This window comes from Miniopterus schreibersii, assembly GCF_964146895.1.
Source record: "Miniopterus schreibersii genome assembly, chromosome: 1".
Classification (NCBI taxonomy): Eukaryota; Metazoa; Chordata; class Mammalia; order Chiroptera; family Miniopteridae; genus Miniopterus; species Miniopterus schreibersii.
In genome coordinates this window covers 52,662,510-52,682,770 of record NC_138101.1, presented here as the reverse complement: position 1 = coordinate 52,682,770, position 20,261 = coordinate 52,662,510, and the positions used below count along the sequence as shown (strand labels likewise).

Sequence of the window (20,261 nt, the reverse complement as noted above, 5' to 3'; positions counted from 1 at the left end):
GCTATTAGAAGATGATAATTAGCAAATGTCCTTTGCTCAATGTCAAAATCAAGCTGCAGTGGGGACTGTGGCACACAGAAGCCTCATCTAAAGAACCACTACTGCCCGGCCGGGCGTGGCTCAGCGGTTGAGCGTCGACCTAGGATCCAGGCGATCGGGGTTTGATTCCCAGTCGGGGCACATGCCCGGGTTGCGGGCTACAGCCGATCAATGACTCTCATCGTTGATGTTTCCATCTCTCTCTCTCTCCCCTCCTCTCTCTGAAATCAATAAAGATATATTTTAAAAAAAGAACCACTACTGAACTCCAGTCCATTGGTGCCATCTGGGAAGACAGGTCATTTTGCCAGATCTTCCAAGTTTCAAGAAAAGCTAAAAATTCCTTTTATATGTCTTGACATTTTTTAATTGTGGTGAAAGACATAAAACAAAGTTTACTATCTTCATTATTTTAAAGTATACAGTTCAGTAGTGTTAACTACACTTGCATTATTGTGCAATGATCTCCAAAACTCTTTCACCTTGAAAACTGAAACTCTATACGCATTATACAATTCCCCATGTCCCCTCCCCACCACAATTCTTTGTTTCTATGAGTCTGACTACTTTAGATATATTGATTTTTTTTCATGTTGTCAACTAATTAAAATTTATACCATTTCGGTGTGACTACCCATTTATAACTCCTTGTGATCATCTGTGATTACTCAAAGCACTTCAAAGTTTCAAGAATGCAAAAGCCAGTGGCTAAAACACAGGTATGACACTAATACCAAAGTCAAGGACAAATTACAGGGCTCAGAAATACTTTCCTTATCCTTATTTGTACTATGAGAAAAGACTAAACCTGTAAGATACGCTTTACATAAATTCTTACCATGCCTGCTTGATGCAAGAACCACATGAGGTAGTCTTCCTGAATGTCTATGAGATTGGAAATCTCAGGAATGTAAAATGTATCATATTCCACATGCTTCACTTTAAGATTTACCTGATAAAGAACAAAATAAGGACAACTAAAACCAAAACAACTGGAAAATGGCTTCCCACAGAACATCTCAGTAGCACATCTGACCCTCCCATCTATTTAACCTTCTGCCCACTGGCTCTGCTCAATGTTTACCTTATATAACTTCTCCAAGAGCTTGAGAGCTGCTGTAATATAATTGTTAAACAGTACAGGAATTAAGAATGTCTTTCTTCCTCTCAGTAGATAAACAACTGCACCTTTATAGAGGTTTACCAGCTTCATGAAATATTTCGGGCATACCTGAGACCACCAGTTATCTTTAGAAAGAAAGAAAAGACATATTTCAACATATAATCTTGATATTTATGTCTTAAGAATTTACATCTTCTGCCTTCTAGCTAAAAACCACTCCAGCTAGAAAGTGAACATTAGTCTAAAATACAGTTTCCTAAAATTGACTTTAAAAGAATTCATTAGCCCTGGCTGGTGTGGCTCAGTTGGTTGAGTGTCGTCCAGTGCACCGAGAGGTCGTTGGTTCAATTCCCGGTCAGGGCACATGCCCGGGTTTGGGGCTAGATCCCCAGTAGGGGGTGTGCAGCAGGCGGCCAATTGATGTTTCTCTCTCCCTCTCCCTTTCTCTCGCTCTAAAATCAATAAGAACATATCTTTTTAAAAAGAATCCATTGAAGCATTTCTGGAGAGACCAGCAGCTATATAAGAATCCCTGGAGCCTTTTTTGTAAAGCTTGATCTGACTTTTTCCCTCAAATTCTCATTCAGAAGGCTAATCTAAAATTTCAGTCCCAAGAGTACATGTGGACAAGATGCTAAGATACATATTTGGGGCAGGAACATTCATATATCCTGGTCCTTTCAGCCCCGTTCTCAGCCACCACACCTAAATCCTGTACCAGAGATGCCAATGACATGCCCCAGAACAGCACCAATATGACAACCATTCCTTCCTTTCAAGAGGCATAATTAGTTGAAAAAATACTATTTCTGCTTCTCACCAAACAGTGCTTTCTTATAACCCGACAAGAAAAAGATACCACTGACTTCTACTTTGTCAGAAATAAATTCAGCCATACTGAAATATTTGAAAGATTAAATAATATGATGTCTTAGACTTAAAAAAAAAATTCCAGCAAAAAAAAAGGTGGTGGTAGGGGAACAGACAAAAGAAAAAGGGCAAAATGTTGATAATTATTAATTGATGGTTTCCTGTAATGTTCTCTTTACACTGGGGGATTCTTTTAAGTTTAAATTCCTTTAATTAGAAGCTAAAAACAAACTCGGTGTAAAACTGAACGATTTTGATCACTTTGTGCCATCAAACCTGAAAAAATTAAAATTAACAAATTTCAAAACTTAAAAGTCAGGTACTATACAAAATTTAAAAACCTCAAAACCTAAAAGTCAGGTACTATACTCCTTCACAGGTTGCCATCTCTCTACCTTACAGCCTATTAGCACACCTGAGAAAATATGCTCCAAAAGGCTTTTGATCTTAAAAAATAACTAAGGGCTAATATATTACTGCCAGTGCTTTCATTATTTCTGTTTTCATATCTTCTGCAAAGGTGGAAGCAATATAAGCCAGTACTCCATCCTCAGCAACACAGGTCTCTCTACTCATGGGGAGACCACACTCAAGTAACATCCTACTTCTTATGGAACGCAGAAGTTACTGAGCTGCAGTGAACACCTAAAAAAAATTTACCAGGGGGAAAAAAGGAAAAAGCCAGGAGACAGACTTTCTGCACTTGATTAATAAAAACATCTCAGGCGCTACTCCCATGAGAGACACTCTCCAATTCACTGAGGAATGGAAGGTTCTTATCTCAGCAAACTGTCCGTAGCCTGCAAAAATCAGTGTGGACTCAACTGTCCTAAAAAAGAAAAACAAAACAAACATTTGGTAAGTCTCCACGGGGTCATTTTCTTCCTCTCCTTTTCTGGAGACCTGTGTACCACCAAAACTGTTTATTTCACTCCCACCCCCTAAATTAGGTATAGGAGTAAAAGCAACAGATGGACATTAAATTTTGAGGTGCTATTAACTACTAGCAAGAATAGGAGAAGAAAAAATAAAGCTGGATAATCTAACTTTGTGAATATTTAAAAATCAAGATTAGTCTGGCATGAATTATTTCAAATAACCAAAATAATAGTTTAATTTGTTCAAATTGCAAATATAGCTAGTTAGAAATTAACAGCAAAGAAAAAAGGGGTTAAAATGTTAATGATATTAAATGGCAACAAATAGATTCTTGGATCGCAATCCACCGAGAGCCAGTGGTCATACCAATAAAATAAAAAGTGCAAAACCACTAATACTGAGTTTAGCAAATTCACCTAATACTTTGCTAGGGTTTGTATCCAGCCGCAGAATGGCCATAGCCAGGGGAATAGTCAACGTTATGTAATACTTGGAATCCTGGAGTAGGGGGAACTCAGGTAGTATTAAATAGATTCTCATAGCTTCAACATCTGGTGGTGAACTTGACAACTGAGGAATCAGGCAACTTTCAAAGCTGTTTAAGATCTGTATGAGAGAAAAGAGTATTGAGCAATTCAAGCATACATGAGATCCAGTTACCCTATCTCTAAATCATATCCTATTCAATAGATTTCTCAACTCTCACTCATGGTACGCACTGAGGACCTCCTATGAGCCAGGCACTGATCTAGGAGTTCAGAATACATCAGTGAAAAGAAAAGCCAAAGATCCTGCCCATGCAGACCTTACACTCTGAAGGGGCATTTTCTTAGAAAGGTTTAGGCCAAAAAGAAAGCTGAAGGTAGGTCAAATTCCCTGAATGAGTATTTTAGAATTAAGGTTGATACAAGACCTTTGCTTTTTCATCTTTTCCTTTCTCTTGAAAGTTGAATTATTACAATAAAAAATGCATTTTTAAACATGCACTTTGTGAACGTGAAGAACATACCTGTTCTAGAATGAGGGAATGCTGAGAGTTCATTAACTTCTCAAATAACACCCTAGTTGAGTTCAGGTCAATCCCGGGGATTTTGGGACTTGTTTTAAAATGTTCATCAATTCTAAACAAACAAAACCAAAAAAGTATATAAGAAAAACAAACCAAACACTCTGAGAGGAATTATAAATAGGTAAACAAAACAGTTTATCCATACTGATCACATTTAAATTTGACCTGGTAGGCAATATGCATAAAAACATACACTTCGGGGAAGTTGGACAAAACAAACCTCTCTGGAATCCCTTTTTCAAGATATTCTTAAAATTGTCGTCTTTTTTCCTTCCAGTCAAGGTACAAGGATCATCATTTCAATTTGAGGCCATCTTAAAGTTTGTAAGCAGTGTTATTTCCCTGATTTACTCTTGTGTTTTTTGCCTTTTTCTGTAATTGTACACTGAACAAGCTAGATGCTGTGCCCAGATGCAAAAAAAAAAAATCCTCTGTGCAAACTGGCGTGCTCATCAACAAGTGGCAGGTAGAACCTCCTTGTTTAAAGCCTTTCTTAACAAAGTTGTGGGGGGTTTAAAATCAGATCTAAAACAAATACACCATTAATATCTCTCTTAGTTAACAAGAGACACAACGATATTCACCCAGGGACTAATTTCACTGCTACTGTTTTTAATTTCCTAGCTACTAATGATTTTTCAACCTTAAATAAAGTCTTAGGTCTTTTGGACTTAAAGAATGTCTCTCTTAAATGTCCACTCTTGAACATACCACATCTATAAATCACAAAAGAACTAGCTATTTTCAAAACAGGCTTCTGTTTATGAGTAACAGACACATTCAGATAGTCCTAACACCCTCTGACAGCAATGGTTTAATGTATAAAAACTAAGTTTCTAAGATTTTTAAAAAATCATAGTTATATGTATTGGAACCTAAATTGTCAAATCAAGAGGAGATGCTTGGGCTTTATGGGGTCTTTTGTTGTGGTTCTAAAAATAATTCTGCCCAAACAATAAAAGTTCATTCTGGTGTGTCATAGATAACCTTCCATATGCTTAGGTGTAATTTTGCTACCCTGTTAAGAATAAAAAAAGACAAAAGATTTTATTTATATGTATTTATGCTTTGTAAAACTGGCCTTCATTTTAACTAGTTTCCTATGATGCATTCTGTATAAGCTGTAGGAGCAGGACTCCTAGAAAAAGCCCTGTTGAACCCGATATAATCCATGATCCTAAGGATGGATGACCTAACAAACATGGCTGAGAGCCATTCCCAACCTCCATAAAAGCTGTCTTCTAGAACAAGGTTTCTCAGCCTTGATACTACTGACTTCTGAGGCTGGATAATTCTTCATTAAGTGGGTGGGAGTGTGAGCTGCTTAGCAGCATCCCTGGCCTTTGCCTACTAGGTACCAGTAGTGTATCTTCCCCCGTTGTAACCAAAAATGGCACCGGACATTGCCAAATATCACTGGGGAAGCACAATCAGCCTGATTCAGAACCACTGTTCTAAAAGACCAAAATCAGCACAATCGAGAATAATTTTCCTTGGAGGAAAAGGCTAAGTATTGACTCAGGAATGAATTGGATAAGCTCATTCCAGCTGCCCTAATGATATAAGCAAATGACTTAGCAATCTCGAACTCACTGAAGAGAGTTTCTGAAGTAACCTCTTGCAACCCAATTGGGACATAATTTGGGTGGGATGGGGGAGTGGTATACAAACACAGAAATGATGTCTAAGTCTTCTTGGGATTCTCATTTGCAAAAAAGTACTAAGAGATGGCCAGGACTTGGGATCACCAAAAATCAAAACCCATGACAAGACCCTTTTGCTGCATCAGGTTTCTGAGGGGTATATGTGCAGAAGGGATAAGGCCAAGACAAAAAACACTATATACTGTCTGGGAGTTCAGCCCAAATGTAATTTCCTGGTGAGCTGGGCTGGACCTCAGTCAACAAAGCCCTAAAGTCTCCTTGGGCCTTTCGCCTAAGCTCACTCTTGTTGAGGAAAAAAAAAATCCTATGGGATAGCAAACCAAAGAATCTAAGGAGATTATTTAGAGAATTAAGAATTTAAGAATGAATATTGTACACATGGTAGTAGTAGTAACATTTTTAAATACATTTTAAAAATCTTACTTTTGATTACACCAGCTCTTTCTGAGACACAGGCTCTCTCTTTGGTAATCTGTTTCTCTGCCAACCAGGTATGTACTGTACCAGCATTGCCCTTTCTGATGTCCCCTAGTTCATCATTACTAGGCATTCCAGTTTCTGCACAAATCATCAGCTTATCCACTGAATTAAGGCCAATCACCATCAAAGAACATAAGTCCATCACAGCCTTTGCTGAGTAAGTATATGCATCACATGTGGGTATTTTTCAAGACTCTAAGTCACTTACTTTTTCTCAAGAAAGCTTCCATTCCAACAGGCGGCAGAGGATAATATCTGAACAACACCACTGTTCAGAGAGAAAAAGGGAGGGAAGCTTTTAATAATTACAAATAGACAGTTATTTAAGTATCAGCAATAGATTAGACATCTAGTCTAAGGTTTCATTAACAGTTCTTTCTTACCCAGGTGAAGCCTTGGAAAACATACATTCATTTGCTTTAAAAAAAAACATTGTGTCACATCTCAAAATGGACAAGAGGTATATTTTCCATAAGTCATGTTAAAATAAAAAGAAAGCACCAAAACTACGGAAAGAAAAACCCTTGCACCTGGTAATGATCTTGAACATTCTTCTACCACCAACCTCAGACTCTCCCACCTCACCTCCAAATATGAAAACAAAATAAAACCAAAACAGAGAAGCTGTTATCGCCCAAGTACAAAAATTATCTTTGCAAATTAATAACTGAACAACCACTTCCTTCTATTTTGTTGCCCACTTGAGAAAGAAACTGAAAATAAGTGAAAGGAGTGTTTATTCCTATTACTTAGATTATACGTGTTCCGGGAAAATAGCTAGTATCCGAGGATCCAGAGTGAAATTGCTCGTCAGGAGCCCTGGACCCTCTTACTCAGTATAAGGAAAGGGAGGGAATGAAACAAATACATGGTTGAGGAGGCCGTTTCAGTCACTTCTACTAATAATAGACTCTGGGTCAGGAAAGATCTTCAGAGATCATTTCTTCCATCCTTTCATTTTATAAATAAGAACACTGAAAACTAGTAAAGTGTCATGGTTCCAGCAAAGTTGAGTTTACAGTCCACCCCACCCCTTCAACAGTGAGTCTAGTCCCCTTTCCCCTGCCACCTTCCAGCCTGAACTCCTCAGAATAAATACCTATTCTGAGGATAGTCAAAAGTTGCTCTAGGGCATTCCCAATGATGCCCTAGTGTGCCCCAAAGTTCAGACCCTGGTCATCTGCCCCACTACAATCCACATCATAAAGCCAGATGTATTATACACATTTCTGGAAAGACCACTGCTTAGTACACAGAGTGTGATTCATTCAATCCCAAGAATGAATGAGACTCTCTGCAGACAAATGGAAATGCTGAGGAAAACCAATGAAAAATGTATAACAATGTGCAGTAAAAAATTCTCCTTTAAGAATAAAATAAACTTGCCCGGCCAGGTGTGGCTCAGCGGTTGAGCGTCAACCTAGGATCCAGGAGATCAGGGTTCGATTCCCGGTCAGGGCACATGCCCGGGTGCAGGCTCGATCCCCAGTTGGGGGCGTGCAGGAGGCGGCCCATCAATGACTCTCATCATTGATGTTTCTCTCTCTCTCTCTCTCTGTGAAATCAATTAAGATATATTTAAAAAAAGAAAAAAAAAAAAGAATAAAATAAACTTGACAAAAAGCCTCAATCTTTTTTACTATATTTTTTCCCTACTTGACAATGAATTACCATCTCAACTAACCATTTTGAACGTCAGAAATTATTCAGGTTAGGTAAGATAACAGCTGTCTTAGACTTAGGATGATTTGAAACACGCATATGCAGAAACCCTTGGGGTCAGTCAAACAACAGTAACAATGAGTTTTCTTAGCAGAAAGGCCAACTCAGACCTTAATCAGGATTTTTAAGCTCTGAACAAGGCAGGCTGAGGAATACAGTCTCTGAAAGAATGGAGGAACAACCTATTATGTTATTTTGGGTAAGAGCACCAAATCTTGAAATATGTGCAAAAAACTGATTCCCTAAAATGTAAAACACCATTTACATTCACAACCTCAATATGGAAGTAGAGAAAATCACTGAGAGAGAAGATTCTACTACACTTTGGGGAAAATAAAATAAAAACAAACAGTCACATACTTGATTGTGTTTGCATTGTTGTGTTCTGAGAGTTTCTGTCTCCAAACTGCTATGGTTTCATCATTTATTAAACTGGTATAATGTGCTTGGTTCACAGTCCTGAAGTCAACAGCAGGAGAAGAATTCTGGAGGATTAAATATAACAGTAAAAATGAGAAATTAGGAAGAATGGATCTTTTTTCCTCTCCTTCCCCCAACATATTCTCCATTTTGTGTTTCACTTACTACAGGAGCTGGGGTGCACTGCCCAGATGGCCCCACCCTTCAGAATGGGGGCACTTACTCCCCCCGCTGCTGAGAGTGTAAACTCCTGGCAGCTCCCAGCTGGGCTGCTCTCCAGAAGTTGCTTCACTCCTTCCACATCCCGTGGCAGTTAGAGGTGTGGTACAAAGGCCCAGCCCCTTTGCCTCAACTCAGGCCTGGCTGAAGGGCCATCCCAACCTCAGAGCTCCCCAAGGATTGACTGGGGACTCAGTTACACTGACTGGCAGTTCAGCTTCTCCCTCTGCCCAATCCTGATTCCTTCATCCCAAGGAGATGTTGTTCTACCAGTGCACTCCCCCAGAAAACTTTCAGAACATAATCTGTCTCAGGGAAACCAACCCAAGATGACTTTACCAGACTTCTTGCCCCTCTGCTTTGAATCACTATAAGATCAAGGCTTTTAAGGTATTTAATCTTGTGCCATAACTATTCACTGAACTCCAACAAAATATATTACAAAAAAGTTGTTATAATCTATATTGCAAAGAATCTATAAAAATTTAATGCCTCTTAATTTCTTGCTCCAAGTACATAGCTATAAATTTATAAGAAAGGTGGCAAAAGGACATGTCAGTAATGGACTTAAAAACCCCAAATCCTGCCCAGCACTGTACATCCTTTATTCAGTGAGATTTTTAAAATGTAAGTACTTTTCTAAAATTTCCCTTTTTCAAATGATTTCCCCCCAAATCCTGTTCTTGATGTACAACTATGAAAAGTTGGAAGTGCTTTATGCCTCCTACACTTGTCAGTAGAAAAGAGCGAAAAAGTAATATTAGAGCATTCATCCATCAATTCATAAAATGATTTTTTTCTCTCCTTTGTACCACACATAAAAACACAACTTTCAAAGTAAATTGTCTTGGTTCTTCCCATAGTTATGAATTAAGATATCATTACAAGGGAGAAGGAGAAGGGCATGTAACAAATCAGAGATGCTTGCCAAAGTTTTTGATCATCTGGTTCTTGATAGTTATTTTACTACAATGGCCACAGACATCTACTGAAAGAGCAAACGTGATCCTGAATTACATAGAGAAAAGTCGTAAGACAAGGTAGACATTTGAGCACATAGACACACCCTGTTTTAAAACCATTATTGTTACATAAATTTTAATTAATTCCCCCACTCATGGGTACAGCTGAACACAGACTCCAACACATACTTATAATAAAATATAGACATGGAATTATTTTCTCATTCTTCACTGTATGTCCAACTAATAAACCATAGATGCCTTAAACGAAGTACAATTTCAGAATTACCTCAAGACCTAAGAAAAAGCATCAATTTTCTTCTAATCAATGTCTTCAATGTTTCTCAACTTTGGCTACACTTTGGGTCACCAGAGCATTCACAAATCCTGGCGGCCAAGTCACATTCTAGACCAATTCAATCAGAACCTCTACAGGCATCAGTGTTTTTTTAAGGCCTCCAGGTGATTTCAATGGGCAACCAAGGTTGAGAATAACTGTTCTAGGAAAAGGGGGATTATGTCACCTAGCAGGCTTTGAAAAGGACAGAAATACTCGCTCGGGCTTTCTCTCTCTCTCTCACTCTCTCTCTCTCCCTCTCCCCCCCTTTCCCTTCCTCCCAACCACATTCCCTCTTAGTCCTATCGTCCAGGGAACAAAATGAAAAGAAAGGCTATGGTTTACACTCACTAAACTGCCAAGATCTAGGATCAAATGTAGCAAAGGAGTATCTGAACATAACTCCTCCCCTCCCTTCTTCCACCTCAGGCCTGGCATTAATGAGCCAGCATTTTACGAAAATGGAGCCTGTTACTACAAAGATGATGATCTCACTTATATATGGAATCTAAGGAACAAAATTAATTGACAAACAAGATAGGACCACAGATACGGAAGTATGAAACAGACTGACAGGTCTCAGAGGGAAGGAGGGCAGGGAGAAATCAACCAAAGAACTTATAAGCATATATGCATAGCCCATGGATACAGATAATAGACAGGTGAAGGCCTGGGGGGGGGGGGGGGAGATGGGTAGAGGGGGGCAAAGGGGAAACAATGGAGGACATCTGTAATACTCTCAACAATAAAATAAATTTTAAAAAAATACAGACATTGTATGGACCAAGAAAAAAAAAGATGCTTTTTCTTGGTTAAGTGATTCTTCATGTGATATGGTAACAGGGTAAACATGATTTGATCAGTCTCTGTATCTAAACAAAAATCTATGGTTAACAGCTTAAGTAAAAGTGTATAGGTTTCAATTTATATAAAAAAAAAAAAAAGAGGGACACCTTCCTAAGTAATATTCTATTTTTCTTTTTCTTTTCTTTGTTATCTTACATTTTTAATGCATACCACCCTTAACAGGTGTTTAAACTTTAACCTGCCCTGTTTCATTAACACTAGCCTACTTCACTTCCTTCTCATCAATGTTTTCTTTGTGAATCACAACAGTGTTAATTACATTAAGTTTAAAATTCAACTACAGCTTTTTTCCTCCCTGGCTGCTTGAGGATCAGCTGCCATCATAATGACACAGTAACTATCCAGACCAGGAAGTTCATGACCAATAGACTACTTCAGTGGAAACAAATAGCAGGTGTCCTTCACCCTGGGAAGGCAACAGGATCTAAGAAATTCAAGAAAAACTAGCCAAAATGTACAAGACCACAGCAGATGTCATCTTTGTATTTGGATTCAGAACCCATTTTGGTGGCAGTGAGACAAGTGGCTTTGGCATGATTTGTGATTCCTTAGATTGGGCAAAGAAAAATGAACTCGAACACAAGACTTGCAAGACATGCTCTGTTTGAGACGATGACCTGGAGAAAATAGTGAAGGAACACGGTACAGAACGAAGAAAGTCAGGAGGACTGCAAAGGCCAATGCTGAACTGGAAATTGGACAACAGAAGGAGTAAAGAGTCTTCAGTGACTTTATCTGTGGGGATTGCACAGATTTTTCATCAGAGGATTAATAAATTAAGAACTTTAAAAAAACACACGACATACAGGATGGGGCAAAAGTAGGTTTACAGCTGTGAATACCTGAAACACAGAGTTTATTCTTATCTTATTTCTTAATTTTAATTACTTATTAATTATTGTATTATTTTTTATATGAACAACTGTAAACCTACTTTTGCCCTATCCTATCTATCAGATAATTAATGTATTTATAAAAGGAAGGAAACAAAGTTTTATGCTGAATTATACAGGAAAAATACTTTTTGATATTTTGGGTATTATTCAAGTCTGTTCCTTAGAAATATGAATACTTCGAACTCTACTACTTATAGACAAAAAGCTGTCAACCTGCAGAGAGTTGGTGCTTTTCATACTTCACTTTATTGGCATCTCGAAGAAAGATAGAATAATCTCAGCTTTCCTCAAGATTTCTCTGTGAAGCACTGAAGCTGGGCCTAAAATAGGCCTAAAGCCAGAGTTCCAAATCACCCCACCTGGCAGCACTAAACAGAACCTTCTCCAGGCTACTGACCTGGAAAATATCTAAGTGTCAGTTTTAGCCATCCAATCTGCAGCCTCAGGCTCCACCACAACTTCTTCTACCAAAAGCATAGAATTATACTGGCTGGAAGGTAGAACGTTTCATATTTAAAGATGGCAAAATGTCAGACTGATGGGGAGAATTTGCAATTTGAAATTCTTTATTATCATCAATGCCCCTTCCCTGCTCCTCCAGGACAGGACAAGAATCAATGCACCGCGCTATGTCTGGTCTTCCCTAAATGCTTGTTGAATGAAAGTAGGGTTGGTGTGAAAGAGGAAAGGAGGGAGAGCACAAGAGTAGAAGAGAGAGCAGAGGACACAAAACAGTTCTGTGGTGCTGGTTTCAGACTGATTTTCCTCGTCCGGGAAGAGGGCGGTGAAGCAAAAGCGCTGTTGCAGATTCCTGGGCCATCCGTGTTCTCCTGCCTGCAACCCCGAAAGACACTCACCCTCACTCTTCCCGTCTGACCCACTACAGTGATGCAGGAGACAATACGAGGGAAAGCTTGGTGTGGTGCAATGAGCAGATTATAAATGAGAAAGGACAGCTCAATACTGGGGCATCTCTTCTATATTTAGTATATATTCAATCATGTAAAAAAAAACCCCACTGAGTTCTCAAGCACCTAGTATTTTCGCTACTTCAGGGGAAGGCCAAGACATGGGAAGTCAAATAATGCCAAAGTAAGTATGAACTCTCTAGGTCTCCTTAAATCTCTTTTGAAACAGATATAGATATAAATAATTTTAAATTATGAACTAGAACTCTATGAATTAAAATACCAGAAAAAAAATCTTGGTACTTGAAGGAAGCAAAATGAAGGTAACCTCCTCAAGGTTTAGTTTGCTTATTTTAGTAAGATAAATCGGTAGGAACAAAGAGTAACATGGCTCTTGTGTAGTCATTCATTTACTTTTCCATGCCGTTATTTATTAAAATAAATATGGGTTCACCATCATTCTACCCCCAAATAATAGTCAAAAGAAAATTTTACCTCATATTTGGAGCAAAGTACAAAAGTTTGGTCTCCTCCAGAGAAGATCTGCTTAACAATATGATATTTAAAGCGATCTGTCAAAAAAAATTTTCAACAGCATATTTTTCAATAATGAAAGTTTTTCCTTGATCCCTTTTCTAATATTCCAAAATATCCTTCACAGTGGTTTCCCATCCATTTTAATTATGTCGGGGAAAGAAAAACACCTTGTCTTCTGGCTCTCTGCCCAGGTCTGTATCTACTTCAATTAAAATAAATATATCAAATGGTAGCCTCCACTCTAACCCTACCTCCGCCCCCTCCCCAAATGCCAGCTAATGTTGACCTCGTTTCTATTTTCCATTCTAACTCTGTCATGCCACTGACCTGCAATTTAAAATGGTCGGTACTATAAACAGTAATATATGCCTAACAAATAATTCAACATTTGAGTGTGGTGATCCCTAACCCCTTTAGGATGAAGCTTGGCATATTAGGACCTGCATGTCCTACTCCCTGCTTTATCTACCATCACACTGTGTCCATGACGATCCTCTAATACCACCACACTGCTTTTATTTCTAATATAGTATCACACTATTTCATATCTCCGTGCCTTTTCATTCTACCACCACAAGAGCACACACTGTCTCCATGAATGGTGCCACCTAGAGCATAATCAGAACAGTGCTCCTGGAATTGTGCCATTCAGGTACTCACCACCCACTCCCTCACAGTCCTCTACCTGGCTAACTCCAAATCATCCTTTAAGACACAGTTCAATCTTCCTCTAACCGGAATACTCCTTGATGCCTTCCTCTGTGCTCCCACATTACCATGAAGGTTCCTAAAACCACAGCATTTACCAAAATAAATTGAAATTTACCTACTTAGGTTATAAAATCATTTTGGCAAACATTGTAGCACAAATTTATGATTATATAAGTTAGGTTGTAATTAAACTTCAAATATTTGGGTTTCAAATTAACCTATAAAACACCTGAGTGTTCAAAGTTGGTATATTTTTTAAACATATGCATTCCTAGCATAAGTACAATACCTTGAGAGAGAGAAATTTACAAATGACAGAGAGGACACCAAGCCATTCTTTCACTTTTAGGATCATCGCCAAAACAAAATTCCTGTTTACTTTATATTTTAAGTTCTACATTTTTAGATGTTCATATATTCACTTCACAAATATTACTGAGTGAAAAGTCTGTGCCAGGTCCTGTGCTACAAGCTAGGTTTACAAAGAAGAAGACTCAGTCCCTGTCCTTACATTTCATATAATCCAATGTGTCACTTTATAGTCTTCAAAATTCATTATTAAATTATGTTTCTTTTAATGACTCTCCAGCTCCATTTCAGCCTCTGGATTTAATAAATTCATACTGAGCGACCACCTTATTTTGATTTCCAATGAAATGGACACTGTGCTATTTAATTATTTTTTAAGGAAAGGAAAAAAATATCATAAAAAGAAATTGTGTCATGTTATGACCAAAATAGTAATAGCAAAGGGAAGTAACACAGTATAAGCAATATGAGCACAGGCTTTAGAATGGAGCAGATCTGGGTTTAAATCCTACCCCATAATCTGTGTGATCTTGGACAAGTTACTTAACTTCCTTAAGACTCAAGTTTCCTCATCCCCAGCATGAGGATAACAATCACTAGTTCTTAAAGTTATTGAGTGCTTAGCATACTAACGGAACTTGGTTAAGCATTCAATAAATATAAGTTTTCATTATTAGCAATAACAATTAAAATTTTTACAATACCACCAAGGTTCTTGGGCCCAAAGGAACATTTTCTGCTTTATTCTTTAGGATCTCAACTATAGAGCCTCGTACATAGTTAGTGCTCGAATATTTGTTGATCAATATTAAAAGAAAATACCTCATATATTCATTCCCTCAAAAGACCTCAAGGGAAAAATAGAAACATATTCTCTAAACAATTGTTTTTATCATTTAAAATATCATTAAATTCTAATGAAAATCACTCTTACCAGCTCTGGCTGAAAGCTGGCCACTATGGGCAGCCCAGTAACCTTTCACAGGAGATGGGCACTTAACATTGCAAGTGTGTCCAGTTCCTAATTGACCTCTTGCTCCACAACCAAATGCATAGATGAGTCCAGAAGAAGGCACGAAGGCAAGGGTGTGTTGTCTGGGGAAATATAATTCAAAATAATTACTGAATTATGGATATACACTGAGACTGATTTTTAATGTCCACATGTGAGCACAGCAATTCCTAGGCATGCCCATCCTTCTATGTGGCTCTTTCTGCCATAGCTGGCTCTCCATAATATTATCCTTCTCTGATGCTCTCAGTCATGGGGAGGATGGCAAGACTTAGAAAGAGCTGGATGGCCTGCTGCATTTGGCCTTTAGAATGAGAGGGAAGAAGAAGGGTGGGCAGGCTCTCTCACTTTCCTTTCTTCATGTCTTCCCCACATTCTGCTACTCTTTATCCCAAAAGAAGTCTAATGTCCCCATGTTGCTCTACTTATCTAAAACCCTTCCTTGTGCCAAGCCGGCATGGTTGAGAAGCTGAACATCGATCTACAATCCAGGAGATCGGGGTTCAATTCCTGGTCAGGGCACATGCCCAGGTTGCGGGCCCGATCCCCAGTAGGGGGCGTGCAAGAGGCAGCCGATCAGTGACTCATCATTGATATTTCTATCTCTCTCTTTCCCTCTCCCTTCCTCTCTCTGAAATCAATAAAGACACATTTTTTAAAAATAAAAATAAATAAATAAATAAATAAATAAATACCTTCCTTGCCACACTCTGCTCAGCTCCAACTCTCTCCAAACTTTCACCATAGGTGTATGATGCAGCTAAGATGTCTTAAAATAATGGTGGATAGGTCTAACCACATTCTCCACCACTACAAGACAAGACCTATTTCTGGATCTTAATATATACTAGTAAGCTCTTAGGAGCAAGCACTCACCTGCCACAAGCAATCTGAGTTACTTCACTGCCCATCAGCTCTAGAACTCTCCTTGGATTAACCTCATCATTCATGGAATCATGTCCAAGTTGCCCACAGGAACCAGCACCAAAGGTAAACACACCTCCACTCTAACAAGGAACAAACATCACATGACTGCACTGTATCGCTGAGTTTGAGTACACTCCTCTCAATCCTTCTGTATACAAAATTCATATCACAGTGGTCTACAAAAACACTATGCTCACCTGATACTTAGCCAAGATCACTTCTTTGGAATGTTCATTAAATTAAAAAAATAATAATAAAGGAACTTAAGATTATATCTTTATGGAACAAAGACAGCACTGCTCAAGGGAATATGTGCCAACTATAAATTTTGAAAATTGTATAAAAGTACAATGATGTATTAGGAAGCAAAACAAAAAAAAGAGAAACAAAGAAATAGGTGAAATGAGATGAGTGCATCATCATTTATATATAAAAAATTAAATGCTCTACAAATTCCTTGGTAAATAAGATACATTTTTAACAGCTATACTTGAACAAATGCTAAGGCATTTTATTAAAGTGAATCTATAATAGTATTTGTTCAACATGAAAACAATTTTCACTCTTTCTAGATGTGACTGTTTAATAAGTAAAAGAAATAGGTTGATAAATTTAAAATATTAATTACATTGCTCTTTTCTACATACAGGGTGGGGTAAAAGTAGGTTTACAGTTGTTCATAAAGAAAGTAATACAGTAATTAATAACTAATAATACAAGAATAAACTGTGGTTTGGGTACTCAATACTTTAAATCTACTTTTGCCCCACCCTGTGTTTAAATAGCTTATTTTAAAGGAACATAGAATGTTGCTACATATACTATATTTTAAGGTTATTTACACTGAACTATTTTTAAACACCATCACTACTCTCTCTAAAAAACACTATCAAAAATAATTAATCAATGATAATCATCCATCTCATACCCAGCACCAAAGCATCACAAAACCAACCAGAATACTCCAGAATCCCTTACTTTTGTGAGGACTGCTGTGTGCTCTTCTCCACAACTAATATAGACAACTTTTTGTGTTCGTAAGAGTTTCACATGGCAAGGAGACTCTCGATCTAGAATAAGATAAATATTAGAATGTCACTACTATTTGCCCTTGAGATGAAATATATATACCTATCTTAGCATGAATTTGGGTCCCCCCCCGGATGGCTGACTCACATATTCACCTTCCTGCCTGCATCTCCATTTGGACGTCCAACAGACATCTCATTTTTAACATATCTAAAACCCAACTCATGGTTTCCCCACCCTCCCCAACTCTGCCCACCTACCTCCCGCCTGTACCTTGCCACATACAGTTTTCCTCCTTTCATAAATGGTAACTTTGTCCTTTCAGCTTTTCCTCTATTTAAAACCACACATCCAGCAGGGAACAAAATAGATACAAAATCTGACTTTACTCCCTCTACCTCCAACCTGGTCTTCCAGCTTCCCTCTGGACCCACTACAGCCAAAGTCAAGAGAAATAAATCACTCCTCTCCTCAAAACCCTCACTGAGAGACAAAGCCAAAATCCCAACCCCTGCCCTACCAGGCCCTCCATGATTGACCTACACTGCCTGTCTTACCTCCAGCTCTGCAACTCTTCCCCTGGCTCACTCCACTCTTGAGCACACCCCGGATCTTCCTACATCAAGCTTTTACTCACCCTTTTCCCTTTGACTAGATCATTCTTTGCCCAGATATCCATGTTTCATTTCTTACCTGACTTCCTACAGGGCTCTGCTCAAACATCCTCTTACCAGAGATGCCCTCCCTGACCACCATATGTAAAACAGGAAACCTTTCTCTCAAACCCCTGACATGCTATATTTTACTGATTTGTTTGTGCCCGCCTACTACATGCAATCTTCACTAAGTCAAGGTGTTATCTGCTTTGTTCACTGCTGCACCTTTAATACCTAACATGGGTCCAGCACATAGTAAATCCTCAAGAAACATGTATCAAACAAATGAATGTGTTTTTTAACCAAAGAGGTGCATATGAAGAGTTTACCTACCTTCTTCATCACTGAGCCCTAGCTGCCCTGCATTATTCATCCCCCAGCCAAAAACAGCTCCTGAGAGAGACAGGGCAAAGCTGTGGGCCCCTCCTGCAGCCACCTGAGCCAGCGGGATCCCCTCCAGGGACCTCACCCTCTGAGGGCTGGCTTGGGAGGGAAACTCTTTCCCCAGGCCCAGCTGTCCATGGCTGTTCTTTCCCCAGGTGAAGAACTGACCATCTGAAATAAAAACAGGATAACTGGTATTACTGGTATTACCAAAATTGATACAAGTTCCATTCATAAAAATGATCTCCTTAGAATAATACAGTTGCCCAGTAGGGTTTGTTAGTTGACCTCAAACATACACCAAATCCGCCCAAGAGCAAGGGAGCAGACACTTCATGCTTTAAGACTGTCATAACCAAAACTCCCACTGTCATAACAACAGAAAGATAAGCTGAGCTATACTATTCTTCAAAGGCTATTAACATTTATACAAATAAGAAATCAACTGTTTAAAGTCAACTCAGTTTTGAATAGGCCAATTACCAGGCTTAGATCCACTAAGCAAGCTGAACTATTCTGACCACCCAAGACCATGAGACCCAGGACTTCATGAGGTCCACCTATGAACCGGATTACACCACAGAGCATCAAACAGGACACGTTAGTGTAGACTTCCTTCAAATTTATTCTAACATAGAATACAGTATTATTTGTTGGCTTAGGTATTATCTCTAACTCCTTCTTTTTCACTTATTGGGGTGCCCAAGAGTGGAACGGAGCTTGATAGTGAGCTATCGCTAAGAAAAACCAATCTTCTGCATGCTCCAATGCTCAAGAACACTTGGGCACAGTCCTGCCTGCTGCTCACCTTCCCTTGCAAGAGAAATGGAGCAGCTACGATGACCACCTTCTTCATCATTCACACCCTGGAAAAAGGAAGGGTGCCCGAGAACTGCCACTGTCCCACCACAGGAATGCACAGACTCTACCCAGTTAATTAAAGGTTTCCAGTTAGATAACATCACACAAAAAAAGCAAAGAGAACTGGTTGCAAAATTAACATAATATTAGCATATATTTCAATGTTACATTACCAGCTGCAAGAGCCAAGCAATGCCAGTTGCCACAGGAAACTTGTAATATTGTCTGCTGGTTCAGCTTTTGTATTAACCTAAAACAGAAAAGACTTTATTCTTAAGAAGGACAGTCACAAACAATATTCCCAACTAAATAAAATAGTTGTAATAAATAACATCATCATTCCTAAAAGACTTTCAAAAATCAAATATATAATCTTACATATAATTCTATTTGATCTTTCACTATCCTGATGTCTCTTATGTACTATTTAAAAACAAACAAACAGAAAAACAACTTCTGCACTTAAACCCATTACTATACCCTGTTAATTCCCGCCTGTCATCTCCAATTCAGGGACAAATAGAGTAAAGCTACAGAAGAGAGTTCCCTAAGAATATGGCTGGTGTCTGAATGGCTTTCAAAATGAGGGCAATGCCATCCATGACCCAGAAATTCCACTTCTGAGTATACATCCAAAAGAACTGAAAGAGACCCAAAGAGATATTTGTACATCCACGTTCACAGTAGCATCATTCACAATGGCCAAAAGGTAGAAGCAACTCAAGTGTCCATCAACAGATGAGTGAACAAAGTATAGCATATAAATGGAATATTAATCAGCCTTTAAAAGAAAGGAAATTCTGTCTGGCCTGTGTGGTTCAGTGGTTGAGCATCCACCCATGCACTAAGAGGTCACCAGTTCGATTACAGGTGAAGGCACATGCCCAGTAGGGGGTGTGCAGGAAGCAGCAGATCAATGTTTCTCTCTCATTGATATTTCTTCTCTCTCTCTCTCTCTCCTTTCTCCTCTCTCTAAAATCAATAAAAACATATTAAAAAAACCAAAAAAAACACAAAAAACCGGAAATTCTGATAAATGCTACAACATGGACAAAACTTGAGGATATTATGCTAAGTGAAATTAGCTAGTCACAAAAAGACAAATACTGTATGATATGATTCCACTTATGAGGTGCCTAGTGTAGCCAAGTTCACAGAAACAAAGTAAAATGGTGCTTGCCAGGGGTTCAGGGGAGGAGAAATGGGGAGTAGTTGTTTAATGGGTATAGAATTTAATTTTTGCAAGATAAAGTTCTGAAGACTGGTCACATTGTTTAATGTGAATATACTTAACACCACTGAACTGTATACTTAAAAATGGTTAAGATGACAAATTTTATGTTATGTGTATTTTACCACAATTAAAAATAATAATAAGGG

General features: G+C 38.5%; 1 protein-coding gene across 3 annotated transcripts in view; it reads right to left on the bottom strand.

The window, feature by feature from the left end:
• The window catches only part of HERC3 (HECT and RLD domain containing E3 ubiquitin protein ligase 3), a 104,471-nt gene that overhangs the window by 41,042 nt on the left and 43,168 nt on the right, over positions 1-20,261 (bottom strand). For 2 of the 3 annotated variants that reach the window (XR_013999999.1, XM_081153745.1), the window contains exons 5-16: positions 19,055-19,131; positions 17,970-18,191; positions 16,930-17,021; positions 15,901-16,031; positions 14,947-15,107; positions 12,951-13,027; positions 8,207-8,331; positions 6,333-6,392; positions 3,921-4,032; positions 3,328-3,517; positions 1,124-1,287; positions 878-991 (exon numbers count right to left, since the gene is read on the bottom strand). Coding sequence is in view for 2 of the 3 variants with exons in the window: in XM_081153745.1 (XP_081009871.1) it covers positions 878-991; positions 1,124-1,287; positions 3,328-3,517; positions 3,921-4,032; positions 6,333-6,392; positions 8,207-8,331; positions 12,951-13,027; positions 14,947-15,107; positions 15,901-16,031; positions 16,930-17,021; positions 17,970-18,191; positions 19,055-19,131 (1,525 nt within the window). In the remaining variant the exon portion in view is untranslated. Of the gene's footprint in view, positions 1-877; positions 992-1,123; positions 1,288-3,327; positions 3,518-3,920; positions 4,033-6,332; positions 6,393-8,206; positions 8,332-9,413; positions 9,494-12,950; positions 13,028-14,946; positions 15,108-15,900; positions 16,032-16,929; positions 17,022-17,969; positions 18,192-19,054; positions 19,132-20,261 lie in introns of those variants that run through there. The other variant, XM_081153746.1, reaches the window with a different exon arrangement.